The 13,121-nt window shown below is 42.1% G+C and overlaps 1 protein-coding gene across 3 annotated transcripts in view; it reads left to right on the top strand.

Annotated features, from left to right (window-relative positions):
• The window catches only part of MGAT4C (MGAT4 family member C), a 318,570-nt gene extending 316,321 nt beyond the window's left edge, over window positions 1-2,249 (top strand). For all 3 annotated transcript variants that reach the window (XM_033163089.1, XM_033163090.1, XM_033163091.1), the window contains one exon: window positions 663-2,249. In XM_033163089.1, the coding sequence (XP_033018980.1) occupies window positions 663-1,819 (1,157 nt within the window). In that variant the 3' untranslated portion in view covers window positions 1,820-2,249. The remainder of the gene's footprint in view (window positions 1-662) is intronic.
• Window positions 2,250-13,121: the final 10,872 nt, after the last annotated feature.

Below are 13,121 nucleotides of genomic sequence, written 5' to 3' on the forward strand. Positions count from 1 at the left end.
AGCCTCTATGTGCTCCCAGTACATCTTTCTGGAGAAAAGGTATCAGGATTGCTCTTTCACCATACAGATTAGCCAATATATATTATCCTTAAAGCAATCAAAAAAAATCTTCACAATTATATGCATTCATGAGAGCTTTTACTTTGTAAAAAAAAATCTCCCCCACCCACACACCAGACACGCAAAACTAGGTAGTTTCAAAAGCCATTTATGATGTGATATTGGAGTGGGATCTGCTATCTAAAAGGGGAAAAGGCAAAAGACCTGCTGGCCATATATTTCCTGTGGCCTTTGTGATTCAGATAACTCATTTTGAATAAAACAGCAACTCTGCTTTTATCTCGCAGAGATAAAAGGTGACACAAGTCATGATGGCTATGCTCTGTCTCCACAGTTGGAGGAAGTAATGATTCTGAATACCAGCTGTTGGAAACCATAAGAGGAGAGGGTGCTGTTGTGCTTGGATCCTGCTTGTAGGTTTCCCACATGCAGCTGGTTGGCCACTTTGAAAACAGAATGCTGGACTAGATGGGCCATCGGCCTGATCCAGTAGGCTCTTCGCATATTCTGGCAATATTTGTAGTCCCTATTTTTTAGTATTATTATTATTATTATTATTATTATTATTATTATTATTATTATTATTTGCTTCTCCTATTCAGGGTATCTTACCATTGGACTGTCCTCTGTCAAAAGGAAAAAGGGGAATTATTTGCTGGAGACAATCAAGTCCATCTTTGAGCAGTCAAGTTATGAAGAGCTGAAGGAAATTGCAGTAGTGGTCCACCTGGCAGAGTTTGATTCATCCTGGTGTGATGGGATGGTTCAGGATATTTCACAGAAATTTGCCCATCATGTAATTGCTGGGAGATTAATGGTGATCCATACGCCCGAAGAATACTACCCTGTATTGGATGGCCTTAAGAGAAATTACAATGACCCAGAGGACCGAGTGAAATTCCGTTCCAAGCAAAATGTAGACTATGCTTTCTTGCTTAACTTTTGTGCTAACCTTTCTGATTATTATGTGATGCTAGAAGATGATGTTCGGTGTGCAAAAAACTTCTTGACTGTTGTTAAGAAAGTCATAACCTCACGAGAAGGAACATACTGGGTGACGTTAGAATTTTCAAAGTTGGGCTACATTGGGAAGTTGTACCATTCCCATGATCTCCCTCGCCTGGCACATTTCTTGCTGATGTTCTACCAGGAAATGCCTTGTGACTGGCTGCTGATACATTTCCGTGGGCTGTTAGCTCAAAAGGATGTGATACGTTTCAAACCATCTCTCTTCCAGCATATGGGATATTATTCATCCTACAAGGGTGCTGAGAATAAATTGAAAGATGATGACTTTGAAGAGGATTCATTTGACCTTCCTGATAACCCACCTGCCAACCTGCACACTAACATGAATGTATTTGAAAACTACGAGGCAAGCAAGGCATATAGCAGCGTTGACGAGTACTTCTGGGGCAAAGCTCCCTCGACTGGAGATTTCTATATGATCGTCTTTGAAAAACCTATTAAAATTAGCAGAATTAAAGTTGTCACTGGGACAGAAGACCGACAAAATGATATCTTGCATCATGGGGCTCTGGAAGTTGGGGAAAAAATTGTTGGTGGCAAAAAAGGGAGGCAATGTACTACTTTCTTGCGACTAGGGGAGTTTAAAAATGGAAACTTTGAAATTACAGGTGTGGAGCACAAAGTTCTTTTTGATATTAACTGTATGAGAATACTTGTTACCAAAAGCCAAAAGGAATGGTTGATCATTCGGAGCATTAGCATATGGACTTCACAGAGCCCAAGTCAATAAGGCAAATGTACCACAGTAGGTTTTTCCCTTCCCTATTAGGGAAGCTGGCCCCATTGCTTGAATCCCAAAAATGGTGCCACTCCCTAAATGACTCCACCCAACCCGATTTTTACTAAAGACATTGTCAATCTGGGAAATCATAAAACAAACAAAAGCAATCTAGTTTTTACTAGTTCAGTCAGGCAATATACAACTACTAGTTTGATGGAATGTTTGAATTTTTTTAGGAAGTGCAAACAAGTTCTTGTTCATCTCTCAAGCTCCAAATCCACTTCTCTGTTGTTTTCATCTCCCCTCTGGGGGAAAATCCGATGTACTAAACAAAGCAAGTGCTGTTTCATTATTTAAAGGTTTTGTAGGCCTGTGCCAGTATATTGTCAAAAGAATTTGACTCCATCGTATCCACATATAAATTAAAAATGTAATGGTGGTTTGTGTTTGTACAGTGGTTGGTGGTTTGTTTTGTTTTGAAGAAAGTTTTGGTGACAGAACTCCTGTTAATGAAGGTGGAAATCTCTACTGTGAGAATTGAATGAAAGCAGTGTTGATACCCTTTGCAACTTATTTAAATTGAAAATACACGCTCTGCTATAAATCTGTAATGCTCATTCTGTTCACCTCAAGTTCTGTAAACTATTCTTGACCTCAGTCACAATGTATGGTCCTACCATGATTCATTACATTGAAATGATGCACCAATTCAATTTTATCTGCCTTTAGGTTCATTCCCCAGTACCGTATTCAGTTTGAATTATGAGAGTAGCCTTTCCGTTTTGCATTATCCATCGTATTATACTTTAGGGTTATTTTTGGTCTTCATGTTCAGCACAGAGGAGACTTAGATATGTGACAGCTCCAGAAACTCAGACAATTCTGTAACATACAAGGAAGATGTGGGAAACCTTTGCCCTACAGGTGTTGCTGAACTCCAACTCCTATTAGCCCCAGCATGCATGGCCAATGCAGATGGAGAGCCATAGGTTCCCTATAGGATTTGAAGTGCATGTGGAGCTCCAACCCTAAGAGCTGCTAAGTCAAAGTTATTGGGGGCTGCAATACAAGAAGAGCCAAGGACAGCTGTAGGGAAGAAGGCCATCCTGCCATTGGGGCCGGGCCATGGTAAAGTGTGCTACTAAAATGAACTACTAAAGTGATCTACTGAGTTCTGTGAGCACAGAGGATCCCTGCAGCACTATGCATTGTAGGCAGTAAGAACAATGAAATAGACTACTACTGCACAGCTCCATTTCAGTTCAGTGAGTCTTTTCCACTTTGCTCTTCTTGTCAATCAGTAGGTGGGTTTATAACAAGCAGCTCTTTTTCATGCAATATCTTTGTTGTATTGCCATGTGAGATATTTCCAATCATTTCCCCAGCCATCCAGATCAGCTTTTCCTTTGTAGTTTTTTATTATTAGAAATCTGTCGTTCACAGCTGATTCCCCAGTGTGAGCTTTTTGTTATTGTTGTGGTTGATTTAATCATTATGAATGTCAACTTTGCACACACACACCCCGCCCAGTGAAGCAGGTGCCCCAACCTGGTGCCTTCCAGGTGCCTTGGACTAAAATATGCATTGTCATTCTTATCAGCTTTACGTGGCATGCCAGCTACAGCTTCCTCTGGATGGGGATAACCTAGCCATGGTAGTCAGTGCAGTGCTGACCTCAAGACTGGATTACTGCAATGTGCTCTGTGTGGGGCTGCCCTTGGACCACCTCCAGAAGCTCCAGCTAGGATAGAATGCAGCAGTTAGACTTCTGATAGGAAGAGGTGGCAGACAGCGTACAACCCCTTTGCTAAATCACCTGTACTGGCTCCCAACAGGCTACCAATCCAGGTTCAAGGTTCTCATATTAACAATTTAGGTCCAGCCCTTATATCACAGCTTGATTACTGAGAACACCCGGAGGAGAACTCTTAGTTGTTACAGAGGCCCAAGTGTGTCCTCAACCAGGTCATGCATTTAGTGTTGCTATGGAATGCTCTTCCAGGGGAGATTTTCACAGGCACATTCTCTATTAACTTCCAGGCATCTCCTGAAGACCTTTTTAATGCCAAAAGTCAGCTTAAATTTTGTTAATGATTATTTTGTATTGTTTTGATGGTATGTTATGTTTTATTGTATTTGTGCATTTTGTTGTACACTGCCTTGATATTTTACACGAGATGGCAGTATATCAATACTTTTCTAAGTAATAAACAGATATCTGACCATTGGCCATGCAGCCTGGGGATGGTGGGAGTTGTAGTTCAAAAATATATGGAGTGCATCAGGGTGGGAAATGCTGGTGCAAAGCATGGTAGAAAACTCTTGCACACTATAACAGTTTTGTCTGTAGATACAGTTGATAAATACAGTCACACTTTTAAAACACTACTTTTAAATCTTCAGTCCTCATTGCAGTTCCCCTCGTAAGAGTCCCCTCCCCCCTGACCGCTTGTAACTTTAATGCATGTGATGTGTACCTAGTTTTGTTTCTGTTTTGTTTTACAGATTTTTAAATTTTTGCTTTCTTATTATAACAGTACATTAATACTACCAATAATATACGGATTATAAATTAATAATATAAATAGGATCAAGAGAGAACAGAAACTGCAACTAAACATCATCTTCATTTTTCATTTATATTTGAAGAAACGAATAAGAAGTGTTCTTGGGTGATAGTGTAAAAAATGTACAGTTGCTGTCAAATTATGATGGTTCTATATTCCACTAGGAATGCTTTCATCTTGATAATTGTAGAAGGTTCATTGAAAATGAGAAACAAGAAGCATATTTATACTTTTCAACACTACCTTCAAAAAAAATTCATTTGTAGTTTATTACCCTCCTCCCAATATACATTTGTGTGTTTTTCCATCTAGGGCAGTTGTGGCGAAACTTTTAGAGACCGAGTGCCCAAACTGCAACCCAAAACCCACTTATTTATCACAAAGTGCCAACACGGCAATTTAACCTGAATATTGAGATTTTAGTTTAGAAAAAAAAAACAACTCATAAATTAACACCTGTTGTCTTAAAAGAAAAATGCAGTAACAGAGATTTCAATGATACAAACAACTTTTTATTGAAAGGTAAAAGTTTGCATTTGGCATGCTTTTGAACAATTAATGTGATTGTTGCTGTTGTATGCATGCTGATAATTTGTCTAACCTTGGCTCAGACTTTGTAAGTTTGAGAGCAACACATGCAGCACTCAGGTCATCTGTTAGTCTGTTTCTGGCGTCAGATTTGATATAATTCAAAGCTGAAAACAGCTGCTCACAAGCATAAGATGATCCAAACAAAGTAAGGAAAGCAATCCCAAGTGCTTTCATTGACTTAAAATTATTTGCCAGAGAATTCCACACTTTAAGGATTTCATTTTCAGAAAGTTTACTCAGAAGTTAGAACCACTGTGTTCAATGGTGCTTTCAATATGTTTGCATGCATAATTTGCTTCCATTGCTGAAGCACACAAAGTGGGAGGAACTGGACAGCCTGGCTAGAGAAGGGAAGCAACTTGGGCAGAATGTGCAGCACGTGCAGCCGCCTTCCAGCAGGCAGAGGAAAACGGGGCGCATTAGGGCCATGTGGGAAAGCACCCCAAGTGGGGTCCCTCTGCCTGGCTTGTCTGGGTCTCACATGCACACCCCACCCACACGCACAAAGAGTGGCTGGCTGCCTGGCTGGCTGGCAGACAGACAGGCAATGAGGTTTGCGATAGCGGCAGCAACCCCCTCATTTGACAAAAGGAACCTCTGTAGTCCGGTGCTGCAAGCGCCCTCTCGCCTTCCCTCACGTTACACGCTGTGCCTAACCTCAACTTGCCCTCCTTATCAGGCTGCTGAGAGGGCGGGGAAGGTGAGCTTCTGCTTAGCCAGAGCAGCTTCTCTTCGGGACGACGCCCCCTCCACACACACACACACACATGCTTTCAGTTTGTCTGGGCATGCTCACTCCTCCCACAGTCTCCTCCAGCTCCCTTGCCATTCTGAGTGGCTATTTAGCTGCTGCTGTTGCGCTGGGGCGACGTTGTACGTGCCCACAGAGAGGGCCCTGAGTGCTGCCTCTGGCATGTGTTCCATTGGTTTGCCACCACTGATCTAGGGCATACAACAAGGAGACAGAATGACATAATATCTAGTATTTTGATACTAAAAATGAAATGTTGTTGCTAACACACACATCTCTGGCTACAGTCTTGTGTATTTACTTTTAACAGATTTGGAAAGCTCACCTGAGACCTCTTGAGTTTCCCATTCCTGGCTCCAGCCTCACAGCAGCCCTATTTAAGGAAGCTTCTAATAAGCTACAGTCTTTCATAATTTGGCTCAAACCTGCTTGCTCTCTCATCTCTTGACTTTGCCTAGCTCTGCCTTGCATCCTTGAATCTGAATCCCTTCACTGTTTGCTGGTGTTCTCCTCTAGGGATGCGTGAATCTGCCAATTTTGGTTTCAGATTCTCATTTTTCCAATCATAAATTCAGTTCTCCACATATTCACCTTTGACAATGATGATTGTGATGATATCCTCATGAAAATTCATCAAAGAAATTTCCCCTAATATATAGTTTTGTGTATGCTATTTTGCCTAATACACATTTTCACAAAACATTTTTTTCCTAATACAGTATGATGGGTTATGTATGTTGCTTTCACTAAAATATGCATTTTAAAGCTTTTTTTTTACCTTATATACATCATTGTACATATGACTTTGCTGGAGAATTGCATTGCAAAACTGGGAGAAGTATATTGTGTATTGTTAGAGAAAGTGTAAGTTAGCTAGGTTCACTTTTAAATGGAAAGTGAATTGAATTTCTCCCCATTCCATCGTTCTGTCTCATGCTCAGGGGCATTGCTAGATATTAAAGGCACCAGCTCATAGGACAAATTTGCATATATGTGTAGAGTGCCTCTGTGCAGATTAAGGTACAGGTGGGGGCTGCAGTCTCACTGGCACTGCATTTCTAAAGCATGCCCAGTTGACCTGAAAGCAAAGTAAAACATTATTTTTCAGTTCCAAAAAAAAGCAGAGAAGAGGGAAGAGATCTGAGGCCAGTGCATAAAAGACTCAGAGAGGTCAGGCTCTCTGGGCATCCCTTTAACAACACCTCTTCTGATGCCCTTAACATTCTTCCCCCCCCCCCCTTGATCTAGCGTTGCCACTCAACTTTTTCTCCTGGCTTGCTGAGCAGCTCTGCATATGCATTCCCAGTGCACAGATGAAGACATCCCTGAGGAAACCCTGCATTTACAGAAGTTCTGTGTGAGAAAATTTGGCTCAAGTTAATCGGCAGTTGGGATAGTATGGATGGAAGACATTTTAAAAAATTAGTCCATATTCCTCTCCCCGACTATTTTTGAGTTATCTTTTGAAGATAAGTACATCCGACCAAAAAAACACAAAAAACCTGCAGCAATATTTCATTTTATTGAGCTTGAAGCAGTTGTCATTGTGCATGAACTGTGAAATTGGCATTTCTGAGCCCGGTGCTGGAGGTGGTCTTCATCATGACAAGTGATGTCAATTGTGACAACAGCAGTGATAAATCTCTATGGAAGCAACAGTAAATAACTTCCATTCTAATATTGATTTAACTGACAGAATGGAAGACTGTCTTCATTACTTGAAAGTTAAGACTTTCTTGTTTCTATTATGGTGAAACTAGGATGTGTACAGTATTTCCACAAGCTGGGCTGTGGGTGCAGGTGCATAGGCTGTACCTGGGACACTGCCAAGGGAGGGTGCGATTTGCCCTTCCTTGGCAGAAGGAATTAAAAAAGAATGAAGCCCTTTTAAAGGGGGGAGGGACTGGGGTGTCATGTGTTCATAGAACTTAAGGTCGAGCACATCATGTCAGTGGCAGGCTCTGACCCCTAACCTACACACATTCTAACACATATCAGCGATATGCCCATATGCCCATAGAATCATAGAATTGAAGAGTTGGAAGAGACCTCAAGGGTCATCTAGGCCATCACCCTGCAATGCAGGAATTTAAACTAAATCATATATGACAGATGGCCGTCCAAGCTCTGCTTTAAAACCGCCAAAGAGGGAGAGCCCACCACCTCCTGTGGGAGTCTGTTCCATGGTCGAACAGCTCTTACTGTCAGAAAGGAATTCCTATGTTTAGTCAAAATCTCCTTTCTGGAAAATTGAATCCATTGGTTTGGGTCCTAGTCTCCAGAGCAGGAGAAACCAGGCCTGCTTCATTTTTCACATGACAGCTCTTCAGATATTTCAAGGGGGCCATCATATCTCTTCTCTCTCCTCTTTATGAGGCTAAACATAACACAACTCCTTCAACAATTCCTCAAAAGGTTTGGTTTCCAGACTATTTATCATCTTGGCCACTCTTCTCTGTACATGTTCCAGCTTGTCTATATCCTTCTTAAATTGTGGTGCCCAGAACTGGAAACAGAATTTCAGGTGTGAGCTTACCAATGCAGAATAGAGTGGGACAATTATTTCCCTCGATCGGGACACTATATGCTGATGCAGCCTAAAAGAGCACTAGCTTCTTTTGCTGCTGCATCCCCCTGTTGACTCATGTTAAGCTTGTAGTCTACTAAGACCCCTAGTAGACCCCTAGTAGACAACAAAAAGGCAAAATATCAATGAGGCCAAATTAGGAAAATATATGCTAGAGTAAAATCCAGGTATATGTTTCAAAATGTGATCATTTTCCTAGTTGAACAAATGACAATATAGTGATTCTGCTTCCCAGAACCAGGAAGAAGAAACTGTTACAGCTACACTTAGCTAGTTGTGGACAGTCTCTGAACTGAGCATAAGAACACCACCAGTTTACAAAATCCAATCTTCAATAAGATGAACCAGAAAGGGTCTGGATGTTTGAAGACTACAATCATGTAATTATTAGCCAGACAGTCCTTCTATATTATCCCCTTTATCTTTTGGGCACCTAATTCTGGCATAAACCTCATTTCTTCACTTGCCTCTGTGGCCCACTCACATGGAAAATCAGCAACTCGTGTCATTTATATATGTTCTGTGTATTGGTTCTAAAGGATGCAGCTCATGTCAAAAGGGATCGAATGAATAATGGTTCTGCAATCAGCTGCTACTCATGGGGAAGGAAGCAAAAAAAAAAAATCTAACTGTGCAATAAATAGAGGTTGTGGAAGAGACCACTGCCTGTTGGCCTTTTCAGACACACCAGTTCCACCGTATTATCACTGCCTATTGACTGAAACACCAGCAGTTATTGGGGTGGTGGGGTGAGGACTGGTTATCTGAAACTGCTGTAAAATGATTTATTTTAACATTTATTTTAAAACCCAGGAGACCAAGGCAGCTAGCTATATTTCATCTAATTTAGGGTAGCATTGGAGCTGCAATATATTAAGTCAGGAAATTGGTCCATTTGCTCTATATTGCCCACACTGCCTAGCAGTGGCTCTCGGGGATTTGAGAGCAAAGGTTAAGGCTGGGAAATGCTGGCAGGGATTGATCCTGGAACCTTCTACATACAAATCGCATGCTCTCCCTTTGTGCTATGACCCACTGAATTTTATTGTGTTATTGATTGCAACCTATGTGCATGATCCATAGCTCAACTACAGCAAGCAGGGCTGCAGGATGCCATCAGAATCTGGGCACGCCACACAATTTAGCTATTTTACATGAGATGACCAGACAATAGAACAGGACATGAAGGCTTGTTACTGAAAGCTGCTGTGAGTATGTCAACCCCTTCACCAATTTCTGCTCAGTAAGTAACATCTGAATAGACCCTATTCACCCTGCAAAAATTATTCTCCATAAACTTTATGGCATAAACGATTTTCAAATCTGGAGATACATTTTCTGGTTGGCTTGTTCCTCTCTGGATGAAAGTTTCATTTTTTGAGTTCGATTCACTTACCAATCCTCAGCCCATTAAAGCAAGCACAATAGATGCTTGTAGATACTCCCAGGAATGTTGCGGTCATCTGTGCTTGCAAATGTGTTGGTGTCATTTGCATAAAGTTGGTTAAAAAAAAAAAAACATTTAGTGGAAAGAATGCCTGTCCTGAGCAAACATGCCAGCAGGAAAAGAAATCAAACACAGCACTGTATGTACCTGCAAGGCTGTTTCACAAGGGCAGATTATTCACGTGGCTGCAAGAGGTAGGAACCTCATAGCTTTCTTCTCATAAATCCTGCTAACTTTCAAGGGTGGTTTGGCAAAGGCCTTTTAAAAGCACAATGTCCCACTAAATAAATGACCTAGTGAGTAGCACTGCAACACTCCCGAAAGCTTCTCTTTCCCAAAGAGAAGAATCTTTGTTTGATTTCTCAACTCAAATTCCTTCCACAACCATCCACCTCTCTAATCCCTGGGAAAACAAGGCATTTTAAATACCTTCTGGGGGCTCAAGTTCAAATGCCCCTACAATTTCTTTAAATTAAAATTAACCACTAAGTTTAAATCAACACACATCTAAATATACATAAAAGGCTAACTATTTTTAAAATTACCTTCTATAGTAACTGGCTAATTTTATGGCTAGACATAATTCTTACACATAGTGCCATTCTTTTTTGTCTCATTGCCTACATTGGTGATGAAGGAAGCTGATCAGAGAAGATTAAATGTTATAAGCTTGTGTGGAAAATAAAGGAAAAGTAGTCTTAGAAACGCAACATGAGTCTCTCTGTGTGTAAAATGGTAAAGGTAAAGGGAACCCTGAACATTAGGTCCAGTCATGTCCGACTCTAGGGTTGCGGCGCTCATCTCACGTTACTGGCCGAGGGAGCCAGCATACAGCTTCCAGGTCATGTGGCCAGCATGACAATGCTGCTTCTGGCAAACCAGAGCAGCACACAGAAACACCGTTAACCTTCCCGCCGGAGCGGTACCTATTTATCTACTTGCACTCTTGACATGCTTTCGAACTGCTAGGTGGGCAGGAGCTGGGACCGAGCAACGGGAGCTCACCCCGTCGCGAGGATTCGAACAGCTGACCTTTTGATCAGCAAGCCCTAGGCTCTGTGGTTTAACCCACAGCACCACCCGCATCCCATCTCTCTGTGTGTACACACCATATATTCCAAATATATCCCACATTGGTACAAGCAGTACACAACATACCAAGGTGCAATATGTCCATTTAATCAAAGTCAAGTGTAATTGAGCAAGTTTACAGTCATACAGCTAGGGGGGTGCGGTGGGGGCGGTACGCCCCGAGTGGCAGGTGTGACAAGTGGCGGGTGGGGGTGACAAGCGGCGGCCCCTCCCGCCACTCCCCACGTAACGCCGGTCACCCTGGGAGCAGCAGCGCTGCACGGGCGGGGTGCTCCCTCGGCCGTGCGCTGTTGCTCCCGGGGCGACGGAGCAAGCGGCGGCGCATGGGGTTGACAAGTGGCAGCCCCTCCCGCCATTCCCAAGCGCTGCCGCTCCCTCCGTCACCCCAAGAGCAACAGCGCACGGCCGAGGGAGCACCCCGTCCGTGCAGCGCTGCTGCTCCCGGAGTGATCGGCAGCATGGGGAGTGGCAGGAGGGGCCGCCGCTTGTCACCCCCACGCGCTGCCGCTGGCTCAGTCGCCCCGGGAGCAGCAGCGTCGGACCGCCGCTTCCACAGCCTCCTTTTGAGCCGCAGAGCTTAAAAGTGGGCTCTTCGGCTTAAAAGGGGGCTGCAGAAGCGGCGGCGGCACTCCCAGAAATGCCCCCGAGGCGGGGCGTCGTGACGTCACATTGTGACGTCGCGACGCCCCGCCCCTGGGGCGTTTCCTTTGCCGGCCCGGGTGCCGCGGAGCCTAGCTCCGCCACTGCATACAGTGAACTAAATGTCCCATGCTTGAAACAATTTTGTCAATGCATTTAAACCATAAATGACAGTTATTTATTAGTTTGTGTGGGAAATAATATCCTGAGTTATTTGGGAAGCTGACTATAATTTTCTATATTTGCTGCTTCCCATCAAACGCTGAAGCAGTGTCCATTTCTTTTGAGTACAAACAGGGGTAAGACAACTATCATGTCTATTGAAATTAATTCATATCAGTTGTCAAAAATTCTGGTGCAGTATTGATCTAAGATGGAAAACAATTAGGGTTAAACATTTTGCATTAAGAAGGGTGCTGCCAGCTGGCCAAGTTCTGCTTGGAAATGATATGAAACAACTCAGACCATTGTCCATTCTATGCTTAAGTGCAATACTGTTATTATTACTAGACAGATATTTCAATTGGATCACAAAATTCCCACATTGGTTATTGTTGGATAGAAGTTTCAAAAATATCTTATACACTGTTTTGAAGGGTTAACAATGACATCAAATAGATTTTACTTATTCGTTTACATGATTTCTAATTCACACCTTCAACTAAAAGGACAGCTAACAGAATTATCAGAAACAATAAGTACAGGATGTTGTTGTTGTTGTTGTTGTTGTTGTTGTTGTTGTTGTTGTTGTTGTTTTAAAGATTTATAAACCACATCAAAGCCAGAACCTTTCAAAGTGGTGTACGATAAGATAAAATGTGATAGAATTCCAAAGATACAGACTCTAGAAACAATGAAACTACTTCTTAAATTTGTTCTGTTAATATTCCATAAATATTCAAAGGCAGCCTTCTCAAACTATTAGTTGTTGCAATGCATACAAACTAATACACCAAATAAAAACAACAAACCAAAAGAGCAATTTATGCCAGAAGACTGACTGAAATATTCACGAGCAATTTCATGGCATGAAAATACAAACAGAAAAAAAACCTATTGTGATTTTTTTGTGTCCATGGGATTGCAAGCTGTGTTCATGGGCTTGCAATTTGTGGGAGCACATGAGACTGAAATGAGCATTAACTTTTCTAGCTTTGCCAAAGTAACTTTTACATTGTGTGAAAAAACATATAAAATGTGAAAATTATCAGGTAAGGAAACATGAATGAGAAAGAGCTACGTATGCAAATGTAGACAAGGGCTAAAAAAGAAATGGTTGCCAGGCTACTAGATCTGGTAAACTATATATTCTTCGAAGAACTGAACCCTTTCTTTTGACCTATTGCCAGCCTGAGTAATGCTCCTTTCTGTCAGAAGCACCATTATTCTATTAACCCGTCTAAGGAAAAGATGGCTGCTCACACAGCACTTGCCGTCACCTTTGCTTCCTCTATCAATTACCATAATGTGTTCAGTTTTACAAAGTCTTGCCCTGTGCAAGTAGAGATGCTATGTTCAGAAAGTGAAGAGTCACTCAGAGCTGTGAATGTTGCTTTCCTCATCAAGCCAGTGGGGAGAAAAGGCAACTCAATTGAGGAAGTAGTTGTGCGTACAAACTGTATGCACCACGTGCTCTA

Source organism: Lacerta agilis, chromosome 10 (assembly GCF_009819535.1).
Source record: "Lacerta agilis isolate rLacAgi1 chromosome 10, rLacAgi1.pri, whole genome shotgun sequence".
Taxonomy (NCBI): domain Eukaryota; kingdom Metazoa; phylum Chordata; class Lepidosauria; order Squamata; family Lacertidae; genus Lacerta; species Lacerta agilis.